Genomic DNA, 22,607 nt, shown 5'->3' with positions numbered 1-22,607 from the left:
CATATCCAGGGCCACTGTTCTTCCTACTTTACATAGGCTGTTGAAGTCTAAGGAGTTTTCAGCAGGTTGTGAAGTGATTAGAATTATATTTAGGAAAAATACAAACTGAAGAGAAGCCCGAGTCCTCTTTTGTCATGATACTGAGTGTCCTTTGAAGGCAGTAACCCTTGACCCAGCACTAAACACTTGGTATTCAAAATGATTTTGTGCAGAAATTTCACATAGTTCCCTGAAAGCCATGGAGGGTCCCCTAGAACTCAGCTACTCAGACTCAGAGCATAATCTTCACACCCTTACTTCAGACCTACTAGATCAGGAATCCCAGGGTGAAGTCCAGGAATCTGTGTTTTTAGCAAGCCCTATCTTTTTAACAACAGATGGTATTGGAATATTCAGGTGATTCTTTAAAAAAAAATTTTTTTTAACTCTCTTCCTTATTTTTTCCTTTACTCCTTCTTTCCTTTTTTCACTTTCGTTTTTCCCGCCAACACTTTCTTTTTTATTAAAATTTTAAAAATGTTTGTTTCTTTCTGAAAGAGAGAGACAGAGTGTGAGCGGGGGAGGGGCAGAGAGAGAGGGAGACACAGAACCCAAAGCAGGCTCCAGGCTCTGAGCTGTCAGCACAGAGCCCGACGCGGGTCTTGAACTCACGAACCGCGAGATCACGGTTAAGCAGCCGAAGTTGGATGCTTAACCAACTGAGCCACCCAGGCACCGCTCTTTTTAAAAATTTTTAATGTTTATTTATTTTGAGAGCAAGTGAGCACACGAGCAGGGGAGGGGCAGAGAGAGGGAGACGGAGAATCCCAAGCAGGCTCCACACTGTCAGCACAGAGCCAGACGCAGGGCTCAATCTCACAAGCCATGAAATCGTGACCTGAGCTGAAATAAAGAGTTGGATTCTTAACCCACTGAGCCACCCAGGCTCCCCTATTCAGGCGATTCTTAGAGGCATACACATGCTTGAGAAAGCCTTGGTATTTTTCTCTGGCTGCTCTGCCTTTCAGCATTTCCTGGGTGACAAGTGGTTGCCCCTAAAATGATTTCCTCCATAGTAGACCAGAAACTTCATCAGCACATTAAGTGATAATAGGTACTTCCTGATCAGGAATTATCACTGGCATCTAGGAACCTGACTCATAGACTGTCTGGCTTTATACAGACCCTAGCATAAAATTTAGTATGTAAAAGTGGTCATCTATAGAAAAAGTCTGGACAGTTACATGCCAAATCACTGTTAGAAAATTATGCATGGCACTTGTGGAAGAATGGTAAGGTAGACTTTATTCAGGGAGACCACAGCAGTGGGGTTTTGCAGTGGGGGGAGAGATGGGCTCAAGTCTGAATACAACAAGGAAAAAAACGGGAATTTATTTCCAAGGAGCAAGGTGAGGTGGCGGTAGGAGCAGTGGATGGAAAGTTACCAGGATAGGGTAATTCTGTGCTAAACTGACCTACCAGGATTCTTGCTGAAGCCTGACTAGAATGATCAGATAATACCAATACCTGGGGGATTGTGGGGAATGAGGAATTTGATTAGATATCGAGGGGGCGGGGAGGATTCTGGCTAAACTGACAGGATTCTTGCTAAAACTGGGTTCTTAGAGGACATGCCCAAGGATGGGGCTCCATCAGGCTTAGAGGAGCTGGACTAAAGTTTAGTCAAGAAGAGAGTCTTTATCACCACTAACAGCGATGATCTCTGGGGGAAGTTGTGGGATGGTGCAGAGGTAAGGGAAAGGCTTTTAATTTTTATGCCCTACATTTTTATTAGACTTTTATACATAGAGAATCATATCATTAAATGCATTTATATTACTTTTTTTTTTCTTTAACATTTATTTATTTTTGAGAGACAGAGCACAAGCAGGGGAGGGGCAGAGAGAGAGGGAGACACAGAATCTGAAGCAGGCTCCAGGCTCTGAGCTGTCAGCACAGAGCCTGACGTGGGGCTCGAACACATGAATTGTGAGGTCGTGACCCGAGCCGAAGTCGGAGCTTAACCGAATGAGCCACCCAGGCGCCTCTATATCATTAAATATTTTTAAAGAAGTATTTTGGTAGAGAATTGTGATGTGTTTTCAAGTGGATATATTTTTCTTAGTTTCTTATACTTTAACTAAAAGTAGTAGGAAACAAAAAAACAGTAGTACAACATCCAGTATGCAAACTTGGAAAACTTCTGCATATCTTTACTCATTGAGAGCTACATCTGTTTTAAGAAATAATCAGATTTTTTTTCTTTTTCATTGTATTATTTTTAGAAATAAAATTCAAATGAAGTCTTAAATTAATATGACAGATATCTTGTAACTAATAGCCTGTGTTGTGTTTAATACTAGAAATATGTATTTGGGTTTTTTTAATGTTTATTTTTGAGAGAGCATACAGCGGGGGGAGGGCCAGAAAGAGAGGGAGACAGAATCTGAAGCAGGCTCCTCACTGTCAGCAGAGCCCGACACGGGGCTCAAACTCATGAACCTGAGGTCATGACCCGAGCTGAAGTCTGACACTTAACCAGCTGAGCCACCCAGGCACCCCTAATACTAGAAATATATATTTGAATGTTTTGTTTCACTTACTGAGAACTTTGTTTTGATTTTGAGCATAATGGAAACATCATTTGAGTCACTCATTGTTTCATTTTTCATAGCAGTGAGCACATTTTTAACTACCTGATTTAACAGTGCCGACTCGCGTAAATGAAGGGTTGGAAATCCAATTTGGAAAAGAATTCTTCATTGCATAGTTACTGGAAAACTTATTGCTAGTAAACTCTTCGCAAGGTGATACAATAAAAAACAAAACGAAACAAAACTGGATGTTGTGACCATGGTACTAATTCTTCTGGAACAGGTTCTTTTGCCTGTGAACTGGGTTTTCAGTGCCCTTTCTTTCTACTGACTACCACAGTGTCTTTGTGCACATAGTGCACCATGATGTCATCTGGCCGTCCTTTGGGTCCAGTACAATTGTAAACGCAAGCACCAATGCTAAAACATGTTCCATAGAAAAGTGGCCATTTAGATGTTTTAGGACCAGCCATTCTATCAGGTAGAACTTTCTGTGATGATGGAAATGTTCTGTTTCGGTGCTAGCATGGTAGCCGCTAGGCACACGGAGCTCTCGAGCACTTGAAATGTGCAAAGATACTGAGAAACTGAATTTTTAGCGATAATTTTAATTTTAATGGTCACATGTGGCTAGTGCCTACCATATGGGACAAGAAAGCAGTCAGAAAGGTGTAGTGAGCTTCTCCAGGGGTTTATCTGGGAAGCTGAAGTTTTTATCATGCTGGTCCCGTAAGGTTAAAAAAAAATCTTCTGGTAAAGACACTTATTTCAACTTTCCCACTTTTTCTAAAGAAGAAATAAACTTTCTTACAGGTTTTGTGTGTGAAGCTGTGTGGAAATCTAAAATACAGTCAGTCACATCTTTATAGTACAGTGGTGCCCCCTGATGGTAAGCTTTCTTATCACTTCTTTGATTCCTACGCTAATGTGTTTCCATTTTTCCAAATAAAAGGAGAAATATGGGTTTTGAACAAAAAGGACTTTCTTATGCCCCTCCATGTTCTCCCCACCCCACCCTTAGTTCATTTCCTCCCTCTCTGCTGCCATAATGTCTCTGATGTCTTTTGGCAAACTTCCACCCCATCGATCATAGGATTTATAGATGAATTAGAAAGTTTCTGCCTTGAAGAACTTAACTCTTCACCTGGCAAGACTTTAAGCAGATACTTATAATAAAATGTTATAGAATGCTAGAGAATATGTAAATTGTAGTATAATGAAGGCCCTATAGTAGTGCATTATTACAGGAATTCAGAGGGTTATGAGTTCCATATTTAAGCGTTCCTATAGAATCTTGTATTTTAAAGTTGTTTTTTAAAAACTAAATTTTACCTATTCCTGTATTCCTACTTTTTTTTCCTTAACAGAAATAACCGTTAATTATAGACATGGCCTTCCCCTGATAACCCTTACTTTGCCATCCAGAAAAGAGCGTTGTCAATTTGTGGTCAAACCAATGTTATCAACAGTTGGTTCATTCCTTCGGGACCTACAAAATGAAGACAAAGGTGTCAAAACTGCAGCCATCTTGACAGCAGGTATATATATATTTTTTCAACTTGTCTTTTTTTTCTTCTTCTGAACCATTGTTTTGTTTCTGTTCTAGATAGTTGATTCTTTAATTCATTATATAATAAATGATTGACCTTTACTGTGTCCATTTTTGTATATCTGTGATATAAAAAAATTAACTCTGTTGAATAAAAAATTAATGGGATAAATTTAATGTACGTTTTAGTTACTTATTTCATAAACTTAGCCCCAAGGTTTTTTCTGAGAAAATTTTAATGACACAGAGGCTACAAATAGAGATAAATTACCAAATTTTCATTTTTATTTTATTGTAGTGTTACATGCTCAGAATAAACTTATTAAAGTGTTAATGATTACTGTTGCAGTTTTGAAAAGGAAATAAATATTCTTCCCTCTCCAAGTTCAGAACCAAATAAGGTATAGATACAGAAGTTGGAAAAATAGAAATTAAGAATTTATTTACTCAACAGATTGAGCATCTAATATATGCCAGGCAATGTGCTAGGTGCCAGAGGCAAAGAACAATAGAGATTAAAACAAAACAAAACAAAACAAACAACACAAAACCTCCTGCTCTTATGGAGGTTGTATTTTAAGAGGAGAAAGAAAAAGATAAAGAAGTAAAATATGCAGTATGTCAGATAATGAATATTGCCAAGCAAGAGCAGAGCGGGGACAGTGGTGGGGAGGGAGGTGCTCTCCAGCGGGGGAGTGTAGTGTGGTGGTAGGTGCCCACGAATGGGGGGTGTGGGGGAGTGTGGTGGAGGGGGAGATGCTCACAGAGTGGGGGGCTGTGTGCTGTGGCAGGAGGTGCTTTCAGAGTGGGGGGCTGGGGGGGGGAGGTATGGGGAGGAGATGCTTTAGGGGAGGTGGGGTTCCGGGGGTGGGGAGGGTGCCCGCTAAGTCACCCTGGAGGGAAGACCTGGAAGGGAAGAGGGAGCTGTGTAGATGGGAGAAGTTCAGCTGGCAGAGGCCCCATTGTGGGAGCCAGCCTCACTGTGACTGCAAAGGAGGCAGCTGGGTGGAGGTAAGATCAGAGGGACAGGTTAGGGAAAGCTTTTTTATGGGCTGTTGTAAGGACTTTGGATTTAACTGGAAGGGGAGCTTTCTTCCTGATGAAACCAGGATTAGAGAATAAGGTTTTAGTCCTGTGGCCACTGTGACCTAATACTTCATCCCTGAACTAGACTGAACCGTCACGGGAGCCCTGAACACCCGCGGACCATCACTACAGGGCCAGCGCGCCTGCCTTCCTAAGCTCCTGAGAGCAGGCAGGTGTGAGCCCAGTGGGGCACTGAGCACAGTACTCGCCTGGTAGTATGTACCCTGTAAGCACCCCGTGAGTGAATGATACAAGCGAGGTGAAAGCAGTGAGTGAAGTGTATACCCAGCTTGTTTCTGAAAACCTAAGTAGCTTCGAAGCATAAAACACAAAGGAAAAGACTGGAGATCTTAGAGAAAAATGTCTCTTTGGACTGAGTGAAAACACTGTATTGGGGTTTAAATCGATACTCACCCAAGAATAGGTGAGAAATGCAAGGCTGCATCATTAGCCCCTTCGAAGTGTTTTTTTTGCATCAGTCTTTTGCTGTTCCTGTATTAGTATAAAGGATAATGTAGTACTTCAACTGAGAAACCATACTCAGGTGATTTCTTTTTATAGTCCTATTTTAAGGAGCAGGTTTGAAGTCATTTAAATGTAAATTTTTAAATGACACTTGCAAAGTCACATAAAATGGTTGGTGGTTACTGATCTTTAGAAAAAAAAAAAAAGAGGCTGTGTGGGTGGAATTTGCCTGCATTTAATTTGGGCTTGAAAAGAGTGTTCGAAGCTTGTCACAGTTTTGCCCATAGTGTGGGTTGAATTATTTGGCAATTCCTGGGAAAATGATGTCACCCCAGCTGATGAACAGGAACCCAAACAGCCAAATTCGAGGAACAGACCCAGGTGCAAACTGACTCGCTGCCTTCTGGAACAAAAGAACTACAGAGAGCCAGACTGGAGGCAGACAGCCGGGTTCTTCCCAATTTTACAAGCAGCATTACTGTTGTCATGCATATTAATGTAGCTGAAATAGCTTTGGTTGAATGTAGCCAGGCAAATGCCACGCTAGGAGAAGATACATGTCCTGGACTTTATATCCCTTCTATGTGGACTGTTCTAAAGGGAGAAACCCCTACCCAGCGCCAGTTTTTTGCTTTCTTAAAACCTGGATTACATTAAAGGTCAAAAATATAATACAAACTAGGCTATATGAGAGCTTATGCAAAGCACGCTGAGGTTAAAATTTTCCAAGAGATTTTTTTTTTTTCTGAATTGTTCCTAGGATATTTGAAATTACTGTTAGAATCTTTCCTACCACTTTCTAACTCCATAAAATAAACTGCACACAAGCAGATTACCCTTTAGGTTTGATTATGTTTATTACCGTCCCTAGCACCCCCATCCCCTAGAAGCTTTGCCTCTATTCACCTTTCCCCAGCTAGAACAGCAGGGAGCCCTGTGTGGTAATGGTTGGCCATGTATTTGGCCACCTAGTTTTAACAAATCAGTCGCCTCTAATAATTTAAAAGTAGGCTTTTAAATGCTACCTGTGTGCCTTACACATTCCAGTCAGGGGCACAGCTGTATGTAGCAGATAATGGACTCTGGCTGAGCAGAGGAAGGTGTCAGCTCTGGAGATTGGCATTTGACAGAAAGCCAGGCTCAGAATAAGGCAGGAACCGAGGGAGGAGGTGTGCAAAATCCAACTTAGCCTAAGATCCACCTGATGGGCTCCACTCATCTGCACCCCCACCCCCATGACACCTCCAGTGCTCTGGCTGTGCTGTGAAGAGTTCCCATCTCCCCTGAATCTTCACATGACCTTGGCAGAGACAGTCTCGCCAGGAACATCCACCTGGATCCCAGCTTCCCTGACAGCGAGAAAAGGGAGCACCTGCCTGCTCTGGCTGTCTAGTGTACTCAGAGGTAGAACAAGAAGGGAGGATTCCCACCCCCCACCCCATGGGAACAGTATTGGGTATTAGCCCCCCAAAAAGAAAATGTCCACTACTGTATTGTAAGGACCTGGGTTAGTATTTTTCTATATGTTGGAAAATGGTTCTTATGTTCTAAAACAAGGACGTAATTTTGCTTTGTGTATTTTCTTTCAGATGGCCGTGAAATTCCAGCTACCACTTTAATGGAAATTTTGCTAATGAATGATTTTAAACTTGTCATTAACAAAATAACATATGATGTTCAGTGCCCTAAGAAAGGTAAGAAACACGACTGTGCAACTGTCTTAACATTTCCCTTTAGTGGTGGGACTTTTACAGGGAGTAAGCCTAAGAATCTTTTAAATTAACCAAATGACCAAGAAGGCTTTGGAGAACTGATGCCTAAGGTTTTCTAGCTGGGGTATGAATGATCAGTAGAAGTTGCCCAGCAGGGCTTTTAGTCTCATAGACTGTTTTTACACTTCTGAAACTTCACTTTAGGATCTTGAAATGCTTAATCTGAAATTAAGGCTTAGAAGTAGGCCTGAAAATCATGAATCTAAGTGTGTATTGTACAATGCTTAACTCTTTTTTTAAAAAAAGAGACTTGGTTTTTTTTTGTTTTTTTTTTTTAGAGTAGTTTTAGGTTTGTCGGCAAGATTGAGCAGATTAGTATATAGTTCCCATATTCTCTCTGTCCCCTGCCCCATAGCCCTCCCCACTATCAAGCACCAGAGTGGTATATTTGTTACAGTCTATGAGCCTACACCGGCCCATCATTATTACTCAAAGTTCATAGTTGACATTAGGGGTCACTCTTGGGTTTTGAAAAATGTATAATGACATATATCCACTATTATAGTCTCATCTAGAGTAATTCCACTACCCAAAGTCCTCCGTGATCTTCCTGTTCATCCCTCCCTCCCCCCTAACCTCTGGCAACCAGTAATCTTTTTACTGTCTCCATAGTTTTGTCTTTTTTTTTTTTTAGAATGTTCTATAGTGGGTATCATATAGTAAGTATATAGCATTTGCAAGTTTTTGTGTGTACATAAGTTTTCAGTTCATTTGGGTAAACAGCAAGAAACAGGATTGCTGGATTGTATGTTAAAAGTATGTTTAGTTTTGTAAGAAACTGACAAATTTTCTTCCAAAATGGCTGTACCATTTTGCATGCCCATCCAGCAGTGAGAGTTCCTGCTGTTCACATCCGTGACGACCTTTATGGTTGTCAGTGTCTGGGTTTTGGCCATTCTCCTGGGTGTGTAATGATGGTAGCTTATATTTTTAACTTGACTTGCCTAATGGCATATGATTTCACATGCTTGCTGTATTCTTTGGTGAGGTGTCCGTTCAAGTCTTTGGCCCATTTTTAAAGCAGGTTGTCCATTTTTTAAATTGTTGATTTAAGATTGCTTCGTATATTTTGGGTAACAATTCATTAGCAGATCTCTCTTTTGCAAATATTTTTTTCCCCAGTCTGTAACTTGTCTTCTCATTCTCTTGGCATTGTCTTTTGTAGGGCAGAAGTTTTAATTTAATGAAGTCCAGTATATCATTTATTTCTTTCATGGTTTGTGCCTTTGGTACATGTAAAAAGTCATCATCATACCCAGAGGCATCTAGGTTGTCCCCAATGTTCTAGGAGTTGTATAGTTTTGCATTTTGAATTAATTTTTGTGAAGGGTATAAGGTCTGAATCTAGATTCTTTTTGTTTGTTTTTGCATGTGAATGTCTAGTTCTTCCAGCACCATTTGTTGAAAAAACTGCCTTTGCTCTATCGTATTGCCTTTGCTCCTTGGTCAGAGATCAGTTGACTATATTTATGTGGGTCTGTTTCTGGGCTCTGTATTTGATTCCATTGATCTGTTTGTTCTTTTACCAATACCATGCTGTCTTGACTCCTGTAGCTTTATAGTAAGCCTTGGAATCGAGGAGTGTCAGTTCTCTGATTTTATTCTTCTTCCATACCAAGTTGGCCATTCTCGGTCTTCTGACCTTAGAATCAGTTTGTTGGTATCCACAAAATATCTTGCTGAGATCTTGATTGGGACTGTGTTGAATGTGTAGATGAAGTTGGGAAGAACTAATATCGTGTCATTATGGAGTCCTACTTCCTATGAATGTGGAATAGGTCTTGATTTATTAATTTCTTCTTTGATGTCTTTCACGAGAGTTTTATAGTTTTCCTCATAAAGATTTTGATCATAACTTGTTACATTTATACCTAAGTATTTCAGTTTTTTAGGTGCTGATGTAAATGGTAATGTGTTTTTAATTTCCAGATTCCACTTGTTGATGTATATAAAGTGATTGACTTTTATATAAATCATAACCTTGTATCCTGCAGCTTTGCTATAATTGCTTTTTAGATCCAGCGGTTTTGTTTTGTCGATTCTTTCAGATTTTCTATGTAGACTATCAGGTCATCTGCAAACAAAGACACTTTTATTTCTTCACAATCTGTTCATCTTTTATATCCTTTTTTTATTTACTTGCATTAGCAAGAACTTATAGTGTGATTTTTAAAAGAGTAGTGAGAGGAGACCCCTTGCTTTTTTCCTGGTCTTATCAGGAAAGCTTCAAGTCTCGCACCAATAAATATGATGTTGGATGTTTTTATCAAGTTGAGGAAGTCTCCCTCTATTCCTACTTTGCTAGGGTTTTCATCATGAATAGGAATTGGATTTTGTCAAATGCTTTTCTGCATTTACTGGTATGACCATGTGACTTTTCTTTAGCTTACTGGTGTGATGGATTGCTTTAATTGAAAAGTTGAACCAACTTTCCATTTCTGTAATAAATCCCATTTGATCATGGCGTATAATTGTTTTTATACATTGTTGGATTCAACTTAATATTTTGTTGAGGATTTTTGCATCTTTGTTTATGAGCGATATTGGTCTTTAATGTTCTTGTAATGTCTTTGTTCGATTTTTGCATTAGGGTAATTGCCACATGGAATGAGTTAGGAATTATTCCCTCTGCTTCTATCTCCTGGAAAGGATTGTAGAGGATTAGTATAATTTCTTACTTAAATGTTGAGTAGAATTTGAGTAGAATTCACCAGTGAACCTATCTGGACCTAGTGCTTTGCATTTTTAAAGGTTATTATTGATTCAATTTTAAAATAGATACAGGCCTATTCAGATTGTCTAGTAGTTCGTGTGTGTGTTTTGGCAGATTGTCTTTCAGTGAATGGGTCCATTTAATCTGGGTTATTAAATTTGCAAGCAAGGAGTTATTCATAGTTTCCTTTATTATCCTTTGAATGTTCCTGGGATCCATAATGATGTCCTATTCTTCATTTCTGATATTAGTAATTTGTGTCTTCTCTTTTTTTTGTTGGCCTGGCTAGGATTTTATCAAATTTATTGGTTTCTTCAAAGATATAGCTTTTAGTTTCATTGATTTTCTTTATTGATTATCTGTTCTCAATTTCATTGATTTCTGCTTTGATTTTTATTTCTTCTGCTTACATTGCATTTCATTTGCTTTTTTTCCAAATGGAAACTTTGGATTAGTGATTTTAGGTGTTTCTTCTTTTCTAATATATGCATTCAGAGCTATAAATTTCCCTCTGAGTACTGCTTTGTTTCATCCTACAAATTTTGGTAAGTTGTGTTTTCATTTTCATGTAGTTCAAAATATTGTCTAATTTTTCTTTATTTTTTCTTGGACCTGTGTATTACTTAGAAGTGTGTTAATTGCCAAATCTTTTGAGATTTTCTAGCCATCTTTTTGATTTCTATTTGAATTGCGCTGTGGTCTGAGAGCGTATATTGTACGATTTATATTCTTTTGCATTTGTTTTGGATGTGGCCCCAAGTGAGGCTTATCTTGGTGAATGTTCAATGTGAGCTTGAGAAGAACGTGTATTTTCTGTTTTAGGATGAAATAGTCTATAGATGTTAATTCTATCTGTATGATTGATAGTACTGTTGAGTTTAGCTGTGTCCTTGATGAGTTTTTTGTTGGCTAGATTGCTCCATATCTAATAGGTATTAAAGATTCCAACTATTACTGGATTTCTTTTCTCCTTGTGGTTCTATCAGTTTCATATTTTGACACTTTGTTGTTAATTACTAAGCGTTAAGGGTTGCTGTGTTTTCTTAGTGACTCTGTTATGTAATTATGTAATGCCTTTTTTATCCACGACAACTTTCCTTACTCTGAAGTCTGCTGTGTCTGAAATTAACATAGCTACTCCAGCTTTCTTTTTCCTTTATACATGTATATGTATATATATAAAATTTATATCCTATAATATATTAGTTTCATTTAAATATATAAAATTTGTATCCTATAATATATATTAGTTTCAGGTGTACAGCGTAATGATTTAGTATTACATATATTGCAAAATGATCACTGTAACAAGTCTAAGTTAATATACCGTTGTTGTTTTTCTTCCAGCTTGCTTTTGATTAGTGTTAGCATGATATATCTTCCTTCCTCCTTTTACTTTTAATCTATACGCGTCTTTGGGTCGCCTGGGTGGCTCAGTTGGTTGGGCGTCTGACTTCAGCTCAGGTCATGATCTCCCCATCCGTGAATTGGAACCCCGCGTCAGGGTCTGTGCTGACAGCTCAGAGACTGAAGCCTGCTTCGGATTCTGTGTCTGCCTCTCTCTCTGCCCCTTCCCCACTCGCACTCTGTCTCTCTTTCTCAAAAAAAGAAACAGAGAAAAGAAATACGTGTCTTTATATTTAAAGAGGATTTCTTGTAGACAACCTGTAGTTGGGCCTTTGTTTTTGTTTTTAAAAAAATCTTTTAGGGGCGCCTAGGGTGGCTCAGTTGGTTAAGTGCCCGACTTCAGCTCAGGTCATGATCTCGTGGTTTGTGGGTTTGAGCCCTGCGTTGGGCTCTGTGCTGACAGCTCAGAGCCTGGAGCCTGCTTCGGATTCTGTGTCTCCTTCTCTCTCTGCCCCTCCCCCACTCATGCTCTGTTTCTCTCTCTCAAAATAAACATTAAAAAAAGTTTCAATTTAAAAAAATGTTTATTTAATGTTCATTTTGAGAGAGAGAGAATATGCACGTGAGTGGGGGAGGGAGAGAGGGAGAGAGAGAGAATCCCAAGCAGGCTCCGTGTTGTTAGCGCAGAGCCCAATAAGGGGCTTGATCCCAGGACTGTGAGATCATGACTTGAGCCACAGTCAAGAGTCAGACGCTTAATGGACTGAGCCACCCAGGTGCCCCAGGCCTTGTTTTTTAATCTAGTCGAATCTGTCTTTTAACTGGTGATTTAGCCCATTGATATTTAAAAGTGATTATTGCTATATTTGATTAATATATTTTTATTGTCTATTTTTTGACCCTTTTCTTTATTCTTAATTTTGTCTTCCAGTCTTTGTCTGCCTTTTGTGGTTTTAATTGAGCATTTTATGATTCCGTTTTCTTTTGTAGCATATCAGTGATGCCTTTTTACTTTTTTTAATGGTTGCCCTAGATTTTGCAATATACATTTACAATTAATCCCAGTCCTCTTTCTTCCTTTCCTTCCCTTCCCTTCCCTTCCCTTCCCTTCCCTTCCCTTCCCTTCCCTTCCCCTTCCCCTTCCCCTTCCCCTTCCCCTTCCCCTTCCCCTTCCCCTTCCCCTTCCCCTTCCCCTTCCTTTCCTTTCCTTCCCCTTCCTTTCCTTCCCCTTCCTTTCCTTCCCCTTCCTTTCCTTTCCTTCCCCTTCCCCTTCCTTTCCTTCCCCTTCTTTTCCTTCCCCTTCTTTTCCTTCCCCTTCCTTTCCTTCCCCTTCCTTTCCTTCCCCTTCCTTTCCTTTCCTTTCCTTTCCTTTCCTTTCCTTTCCTTTCCTTTCCTTTCCTTTCCTTTCCTTTCCTTTCCTTTCCTTTCCTCTTCTCTTTTTTCTATTCTATTCTATTCTATTCTATTCTATTCTATTCTATTCTATTCTATTCTATAAGTAATCTCTGTCCCCACTATGGAGCTTGAATTTACAACTCCCGAGTTTCACACTCTACAGACTGAGCCAGCCAGGAGCCCTTAAATCCACTTTCAAGTAACACTAGATACACTGTTTCACAGTACAAGTACCTTGTAATAATCATGTATTTCTAATTCTTTCTTCCCATCCCTTGTCATTCATTTCACTCATATATAAGCTGTAATCATTGAGTATATTTTTACTGCTATTATTTTGAACAGACTGTTTGGTAGATCAATTAATAAGAGAAAGGAAAAATAAATTTTAATTTTGTCTTCCCTTATTCCTCCTTTAATGTTGAATTCCTTTATTTGTATAGATCTAGGTTTCTGACCTAATATCATCTTATTTCCCTTTTAACACTTCTTGCAAGGTAGGTCTACTGGCAACAAATTCTCACAATTTTTGTTTGAGAAAGTCTTCATTTCTCCTTCACTTTTGAAGGATAATTTGGTGAGATACAGAATTCCAGGTTTGTGTGTTTTTTCTCGTGTCTACACAAAACGAACACCCTTTTTAGAATTTCCAAAAGCACAGAAGAGAGTTTTATTCCCGTCCGAGTTAGGACAGCTGCCTGGGTTACATAGCGGTGGGTTACATAGCGGAGGGAGCTCTGGCAGAAGAATGTTTGGTGCAGGGTTATTTACATTGTTGAGGTTTTTTTTACATAAAAAGTTGCGAAGCATTAGACAAAGGACATTTCAGAAAGTTGTTGACCTAAAGTTTCTAGTATATGTGGGGCTGTAGGACTTTCATGTTAGGGGAAACAGGGAAGTTTCTTCCTTTTTCTTTTGTGTTCAGAATGCTCTTTTCAGCTCATTTTCTTTAACGAAGCAGATGTACGATGTGTGCTCAGGGCAGAAATGGAGCCCTTGCTTTGAGGTTTTGCCGAGTTATTTTGACCTTGGTAAACATCAAAGTTATTGGGCCCAAGACATTAAGTTGAAGATTTCCTTTATCACTTTCAACATGAAGTTTTTGTTTCCTTCCTGCTTATATAGTTTCTGGGAGAAGTCCGATGTAATTTTTATTTTTGTTCTTCTGTAGGTGAGGTGAACACCTTTCCTCTGGTTCCTTTCAAAGTTTTTTTCTATATCTTTGGTTTTTACCTTGCCTTACAATTTTTTGTTGAAAGCCAGACACAATGTGTTGGGTGGTAGAAACTGAAGCATGTACGTCTTTCGTGTGAGGTTTTACATGTCTCTGGCTAAGAGATGGTTTACTATTCACTGTAGCTGGAGGTATCAGAGGCTTGAGTTTCTTCTAGTGTCCTTGTTTTTCTCTTCCCTGTTGCCTTTGAGTTTCCCTAGAAATTCTTTCTTAGGGCCTGTGCCTTGCACAGAATTGTAGCCCTGTTGACGTGGTAGAAAGGTATTGGGGGTGGGTGGAGAAGCCTTCTATAAACTTTAAGATTGAATCTCTGGTATTTTATTGGGCTGCAGTTCCTACGCTGCAACCTTCAGAAGAGTTTCTTGGCCTTTTTATTTTTTCCTTTCCGTATGTGTGGTGTGAAAGGAAGGCTAGATTGAGCGAGAGTTGGCTCATGGCCCTTCTTCCAAGCAAGATAAGGCTCTGGTAGAGTCCGTGCTGTGGGCAGAGTAGTGCTCAGCGCTGTTTCAGAATGTTTCTTTTTGCCTTCTCCCTGCTCCGAGCACCTGGTTATGTGTGATCTCTGACCTTCACTATGGGAACCTGGTGGGGCTCCCGGAGGTAACACTCGTAAATGTGTGTGAGTTTTTATTTCTCAAACCCGTCAGCATTGAGCCTCCGGTAATTCACCAGTTGTGGCTTTTTTTGTTGTTGTTTCTTTTAATGTTTGTTTATTTCGAGAGAGCACTCAAGTGGGGAGAGAGATTAGAGAGGGAGAATCTTTTTTTTTTTTTTTTTTTTTTTTTTACTGTTTTATTTTTATTTTTTTAATTTATATCCAAGTTAGTTAACATATAGCGTAATAATGGTTTCAGGACTAGAATTTAGTGATTCATCACTTACATATAATACCCAGTGCTCATCCCAACAAGTGCCCTCCTTAATGCTTCTCGCCCATTTAGCCCACCCCCCAACCCAACACTCCTCCAGAAACCTGTTTGTTCTCTGTATTTAAAAGTCTCTTATGGTTGGTCTCCCTGTTTTTATATTATTTTTGCTTCCCTTCCCTTATTCATCTGTTTTGTATCTTAAATTCCTCATATGAGTGAAGTCATATATTTGTCTTTCTCTGACTTACTTCGCTTAGCATAATACCCTCTAGTTCTATCCATATGGTGTGTGTATATATATATATATATATATACACACACCCCACATCTTTTTTATCCACTCATCCATCGATGGACACTTGGGCTCTTTCCATACTTTGGCTATTGTTGATAGTGCTGCTGTAAACATGGGGGGAGTGCATGTGCCCCTTCGAAACAGCACACCTGTATCCCTTGGATAAATGCTTAGTAGTGCAATTGCTGGGTCGTAGGGTAGTTCTATTTTTAATTTTTTGAGGAACCTCCATATTTTTTTTCAGAGTGGTGTAGCACCAGTTTGTATTCCCACCAGCAGTTGCAAAAGGGCTCCTCTTAGGGAGAGAGAATCTTAAGCAGGTTTCATGTTCAGTACAGAGCCAGATGCAGGGCTCCATTCCACAACCCTGAGATCCTGACCTGAGCCAAAATCAAGAGTCAGACCCTTGACCAACGGAGCCACCCAGGTGCCCCTACCATTATGTTTAAGTGTTCCTGCCAGTATTGGCTTCAGAGACTTCTGTTCTGGGTAAGCCGTGACCACAGACTCTTGAGCACAGAAGGAGGGAATTAATAAATCTATGCTTTAATAAATAGATGACAAAAACAGATCAATAAATAAGGGAAGGCTCTTGTTTATAGTTAGAGTGCTAAGTGCTGACTGGTAAATGTGGGAGTGCTGCTGGAATCAAAAAGTCATCATATTATAGCCAGATTCTCTAAATTCTGCATCAGCCAAGAATTAGTAGGTGTCAGTGAGAGTGGGAAGGTGGGGGGAGGGGATTTAGATAAAAAAAAAAAATGCTAACAACAACAAAAAAAATGAGAGTAAGTCACAAGGACACAGGGGGCTGTCATTAATCATTTTCTGATACAGTTTCAACACCTTGGCTCCCATGTCCTTGTGACTTGCCCCCATTTAAAAAAAATTTTTTTTAATGTCTATTTATTTTTGAAAGAGAGAGAGTACAAGTGGGGGTGGGGGGGGCTGAGAGAGAGAGAGAGAGAGAGACAGACAGACAGACAGACAGACAGAATTTGAAGTAGGCTCCAGGCTCTGAGCTGTCAGCACAGAGCCCCTACGTGGAGCTTGAACCCACGAGTCATGAGATCATGACCTGAGCCAAAGTGGGACACTTAACCAACTGAGCCACCCTCAGGCTGAGCACCCTGAGCACCTGAGCACCCTAGGCGCCCCACCCCCATTTGTATTTCAAGCTTTCTGGTATAACTAGATGATCTAGGCTGATCTTGTACCCCAGCATCAGTGTCAGCCATTTCTCTGAAGATTCGTTGAAGAAAAATATATATTTAAAAAAATTTTAATTGTATGTTTGTAAAGTTTATGGGATTTGCAAATACAAACTAGTATAGAGAAATTAAAATGAATCTGTCATTTCAACAATTGTGAACTTCCTTGTGTTAATTCTTTTTAAAGATCAGGGCAGTATTTAACTCCAAAGAGAGAAGGATGGCAAAAGTTGAGAAATACGAAAGTGGAAATTTCATGTCCAGTGAGTTGCCAGCACTCTGAAAGGTCTTCTGCTGCTTCTGGGTTGAGTATTTGAGAGCGCAAGTGGAAATAAGTGTTTTCAGGGCATCTCTTTGTTCTACTTGACCTTCCCTCCTGCAAACCCCAACATGTCACATAGACTTTAGGTCCAAGTAGACTAAATTATGGCCTCTCTCCTGCCAGCCCATTGGGAGGAGAGCCCTCTGCCTGCCTGGAGGGGCTGTTTGCTGGGATTGAGCTCTGGGGGCAGGGCCGACCTTGGAAGTGTGAGGCCTGGTGCCCCACATCTCTTTGCCCTCGGGCTTACCGGCTGTCTCACTGAACATCGAATCCGACTTACTCAGTCTCACCGTGTGAATTAAACTAACAGGGGCACAGTGGGTACGATTGGAAGGAAAATGATAGAGGAATTATGCTGGATTTATAGAAAATTAAGTTTGTAAAATTACCAGTTTGGGATTTCAGTGTATTTGCATTCCATTTCTTTTCTAAAGCATTAGCAAATTTGGATTTGAAAATTCAGGATATGAAAATGAAACCCACATTCACGACACATACAAAAGGAATAAAGAGCTTCTGAAGAGAAAAGAATAATAGTCTCTCATTTTTGGCTTTTGTTAGGAGATGCCACAGAGAAATGTTTAAATTGGTAATACAACATACAAATTCTGTGGTGCCATTTCTGAAAGACTGGCGCTTGTCATTGGACTCAGATGAACATTTTGTGTTACTTCGACAGACTCTCTCTTTGACCAAACTTTGGTCAGGCTCCTCTGAGCCCTCTTCTTGACTAGACCTCAAGGTCGGCCTATAAAAATTGCAGATTGTCTACACAAACGATTCTGTTCTCCCCAAATACCCCGCCACTCCTCCCACCCTGAGAGACTTGAACAAACACCAGCATAGTTTCTAACAACTTAAGGCCATATCCCTAGGATTATGACCACAGCCCTCTTAAGATGCTTGCATGAGAAAGTGCAACAGTGCCCGGAGAACTCCGTTTGTTCAGGGAAAACCTGGTGATAGATCGGTCCCTGAACTCCTTCTTCTAGCAGTTACTTGAGAAAGCTTGGAATCATACATCCTTTCTCTACACCTTGGAAGTGTACAGCTTCTGTCTCTCAGAACTGTTGTCTCAGGGACCCGAGAAACTACTCTTTGACGTGCAGACGTTCAAGGAAGTGACTCTTGCTCTCAGTCCCGGCTCGGTGGGTGCCTTGCCCTGACTTGTACATTGCCTTTTGTTTGTTTTTCTTTTGAATAAGTGCCAGCCAACAACCCAAATGGCCTAGTCACCTTAACCAGCCATCTCCATGCCCAGTTTTTGTGGATTTCCACTTCCTGGACTCTGCTAGCTTAATAAGCCCCTGGTGTTCCCCTCCCTCCCTGCAAACGCCCAGCCACCTCTGCACAGATAGAAGTTGACTGAGTTGAGTTCACCCTGGGCTCTCTTCCTTATTGCAGTGGTTACGGAATAAAATCTATCCATGTCACTTTATCTAGTGTCTGGCTTTGTTTGCCCCTGATACACTCCACAGCTTGGGACAGAATTGTACCCCATCTGTACCTTTCCTCTGTATGTAGACCTTTTAAATGTCAGTACTTTCTTCCTCAAAACAAAAGGGCTCTGACTGTTCTGCAAAGCTCAGAAGCCTGGAAGGGAACTTCTACTTTTCATTTCTTCTTGGCAGCTTTAGTTTGGAATGTAGAGGGATTAAAGACCACAACAGAGTTTTGAAGGTGGTGGATGGAAATGGGAGGGAAGTAACTCGAGGACTCTGCTGGCAGGCCCTGGAGACTCACTGGGCTGGTCCTGACTCTCCACGGTCATAAACCTCCCTGGCTCCTCAAGTGTGCTGCTGGTGGGCGGGTCCGTCTGCTTGTTCTCACCTGTCCCCCACCTCCAGTTCTCTTCCAGTGCTGGGGAACAAGTATAACCCTCAGAAAAGGGGCATTACAGCCCAGCCGTGTGGGAGCTTATAGATCCACAGAGGCGGCAGGATCAAGAGAAATCTATAAGCAAAAGAACTTTATTAAAACTCGTTCTCTGTATGAACCTCCTTTCAGATCTGCATCTTGTTGAAAAAAACGTACACTTTACTTTTCAAATGTATATCATACTTTTGTTGACATGTTAGTACCCCAGCTCCCCTCCCCTGTGGATCCTAAAATAACTTGGATAGATGGTTGGGGCTTGAGGGGAGGGATCTTAGATTGAACTCAGGTATAGAGATGAGTGCATAAACTATAAAGTGTTACAAACTGAGGTGAGGCATTCACCTGGATTCTGGTAGATGGATACCTTACTTTTCCTGTATGAAGATTTTTAAAGAAACAGCAAAGTCGTATGACAAAAGAAAAAAAGAAAAGACCAAAACATAATGAATTTTAAACCTACTGTCTGGTAATTTATCATCCCAGACTGTCTTTCTGTGGGAGAGACTAAAGGAATCACGGGAGACGGGAAGAAAGGCCAATACCGAATGCCTCCCTAGGAGCTGGAGTGCCCAGGTGGCCAGCCGCGGGCACTCAGATTTGGTTCCCTCCACTCAGAGACCCTGAAGGAAAAAATGTGGTGACTGCCTCTGTTTCCCTTGTCTCTTCTCAGAAAAACCGAGTATGGAGCATGCCGCCGACATGGAAAACGTGAAGTCCTTGGTTCACAGACTGTTTACAGCTTTGCATTTAGAAGAGTTTCAGAAAAAGAGAGAGCACCATTTACTGGAGAAAATTGACCACCTGAGGGGACAGCTGCAGCCTCTTGAACAGGTTAGGAAGCATCACGGTTGAGTCGATTGAGTGCGTGCCACGTGAGCATCTTTGCGAATGCTCCACTTATGCTCATTTTCTCCTTTGATCCTCCTGAGCCTGTGCCTTTGGTGGTGTTACCTTTGCCATTCTCGAGATGAGGAAGCTGGGGCAGCCAGCGCACGCGGCAGACACATGGCAGAGCCAGAACAGGAAGTCTGGTGGCCCGGCTAGAGCCGCCATCTTTAACTCTGTGCTGTGCTTCCTCTCCAAGGCCCCGGTGTCTCTGTAAATGAGTAGAGTGTGTGCGGGGATGCACTAGCTGGAGCACCACCAGTTTCTTTTCGGAGGCGAATAGGCCCAGGGCCGCAGCTCTGCTTAACAGATTTACAGCCAGAGGTTAGCGATGGCCTCCTCACATCTGAAGGTACTCACTGGTGGAGAAAAAATAACTTTTGGGGGAAGAACAGGCAGGAGTCTGTACGTTTTAACTTAAGGGAAGAAACTGCATCTTTTAAACCTTGGATCCCACTTGCGATTTTTAAAAATGGGTGGGTGGCTGTGTATCTTTGTATCTGAATAGGAAGTTTCTGGAAATAAAAGAAACTTTTAACTGTGTCCTCTAAGATACATGTGCCCATATATCGAGGGGTTGGCAGAGAGACTTTTCATTTGTTGGATTGTGTACCCATGTTTGTATTTTTTAAAAAGTTGGTGATATATTGTATCAAGATTTAAAAATCTAAAAAGGTGACCAGCGGGAGGTTTTCCTCCTCCTAGCATATCCCCCCACCCATGAGTCATTTTAGATTTCCTTTATCTGTATATCCACAAGGACAAATAAATTATCTTGTTCCTTTCTTCAGAAAAGGGCATATGCTATTACATATTTTTCTTCCCTTTTTTCACCAACGGTGGATCCTGGAAAGATCTCCATCTATGTACATGGAGAGCTTCCTCACTATGGCTACATAATAGCTTGGATATATAGATCTATGGATCATTGTCACTCTTTTACCCTTCAGGATCTGTACTGAACCATGTGTGCACAAGTATATCTATAAGCTGCATTCCTAGAAGTGAAATTGCTGGGTCAGAGAAAATAGGCATGTAATTTTAGGTTTCAGAGGAGAACGTCTTGAGTTTTTCATCGTATACCCTTCTATACTTTTTAATTTCTCCCCCCACAAGTAGGTATTACCTTTATAATTTAAAAAGTGACTCATTAATGAGCTGATTTAGAAATAAGTGATCACTCATTAATGTGTATGTTCCATAACCTGTTCCTAAATCAGACCTCTTTAAAGTGGTGCAGATACATACTATTTTACTTTTGTTCCTTCTGCTTTTATTTCCCCTTACGTTGGTGCACTGTAAATTGAACTAAGCCGTTTTTCCCCTTCAGATAAAGGCTGGAATCGAAGCTCGCTCAGAAGCCAAAACCAGTGGACTTTTGTGGGCTGGATTAGCATTGCTATCCGTTCAGGGCGGGGCGTTGGCCTGGCTCACTTGGTGGGTGTACTCCTGGGATATTATGGAACCAGTGACATACTTCATCACATTTGCAAATTCCATGGTCTTTTTCGCATACTTTATAGTCACTCGACAGGTGAGTAGTTTGTTAGGAAAATGGTAAGTTTAGGACATGTTTTGCAAATAATTTTTTCTGCAACTCAAATAATGAGTGATAAATCCTTTTTATTTACTGAATTGCTCTCTGGGTTTTTATAAGCTGATAAATTTTGTTGCTTTTCATGAGAATAGAGATTTGTATACAGCATGGAGAAACTATAACCTCTATAGAGAAATAGTGCAGCCCACAAATTTCTTTTTTTTTTTTTTTTAAAGTTGATTTATTTTGAGAGAGAGGGAGAGAGCAGGGGAGGGGCAGAGAAAGAGAGGGAAAGAGAGAATCCAAAGCAGGCTCCAGCCGTCAGCACAGAGCCCGATGCGGGGCTCGAACTCACAAACTGTGAGATCATGACCTGAGCCGAAATCAAGAGTCGGACACTTACCTGACTGAGCCACCCAGGCTCCCCCACAAATTTCTCTATTGAGATAAACACATCAAATTTTTTTCTCTGTCTTTATAAATAAAATTGAATATGTATTGCAAAAACATTCAGTAACTTTAGCTTTATTACATGACTATTTTAACAAAACAGTTTTCTTTTGCTCCTTTCTATCCCAATATGTGTGATTTCTCTTTTCAGCTTGCTTGCTTTTGAAAGCAGCAGCTGATCTCAAGCAAGACAAAATGTTTTACTCGTGTTGCCTTATGCTTGCTCTGTTGGCCACTGCAAATATTTTACTCATCTGCCGCCTTTTGCTTTAGTGTTGCTAAGGCAAGTATCTTTCTTGCAGAGACATTATGTTCATTTAAAACATGTTTAAAACATGTTCTTTTTTTGTTTTTCCTTTTAGGATTATACTTACTCAGCTGTTAAGAGTAGGCAGTTTCTTCACTTCTTCCATAAGAAATCAAAGCAACAGCATTTTGATGTGGTGCAGTACAACAAGTTAAAAGAAGATCTTGCTAAGGTACTTTAATGCAGATACAACATCTTCTAGCTGGTCTTATTTGGGAGCCGGAACTTAGTATGGGGGAAATACAAGTTAAATCTTGGTCCTCAGTAGACTTCTGTGTATCGTGCTTTGCTCAGTGAAAATGTTGACAAGCGTGATGCTGATTTCATATCCTACGGTTTTGTTCTCGACTCCTGTATTCTATATGAGGATAGCTTTTAATGTGTATGGGTATGGGGAAGTGTCTTAAATGACTTTGAGATAGTAAAATAATAGTTTTCAATAGCGGTGTTATTTCTGTTCACTCTCTGAGTGTGTGTTTTTAAAGAAAACAGTCTAATATCAAGCTCAACTTTCAAGACCATAAAAGAAAGTAGACTTTTAGGAAGGCGAAGACTGATAAAGAATTTTAAGCTTTTTGAGGCACTTGTAAAAAAAAGCTTCTTCTCCTTAAAAATGGAAGATTCAATAAGGTATTCGTCCTTTCATCTTTTCCATCTTTCCGGTGAGAAAACAGAGGTGCTTAGTTACTTGCCCAGGTATGCACTGTTAGAAAGTGGGG

The 22,607-nt window shown here is 40.4% G+C and overlaps 1 protein-coding gene across 1 annotated transcript in view; it reads left to right on the top strand.

Annotated features, from left to right (window-relative positions):
* The window catches only part of MCUB (mitochondrial calcium uniporter dominant negative subunit beta), a 91,050-nt gene that overhangs the window by 66,980 nt on the left and 1,463 nt on the right, over positions 1 to 22,607 (top strand). The window contains 6 exon segments of the mRNA XM_042984054.1: positions 3,387 to 3,462; positions 3,941 to 4,111; positions 7,263 to 7,367; positions 19,380 to 19,540; positions 20,925 to 21,128; positions 21,944 to 22,060. Of these exon segments, the coding sequence (XP_042839988.1) occupies positions 3,387 to 3,462; positions 3,941 to 4,111; positions 7,263 to 7,367; positions 19,380 to 19,540; positions 20,925 to 21,128; positions 21,944 to 22,060 (834 nt within the window).

This window comes from Panthera tigris, chromosome B1 (assembly GCF_018350195.1).
Source record: "Panthera tigris isolate Pti1 chromosome B1, P.tigris_Pti1_mat1.1, whole genome shotgun sequence".
Lineage (NCBI taxonomy): Eukaryota > Metazoa > Chordata > Mammalia > Carnivora > Felidae > Panthera > Panthera tigris.
Note: the sequence above shows the minus strand (reverse complement) of the source record. Positions and strands in the feature narration are given on the sequence as shown.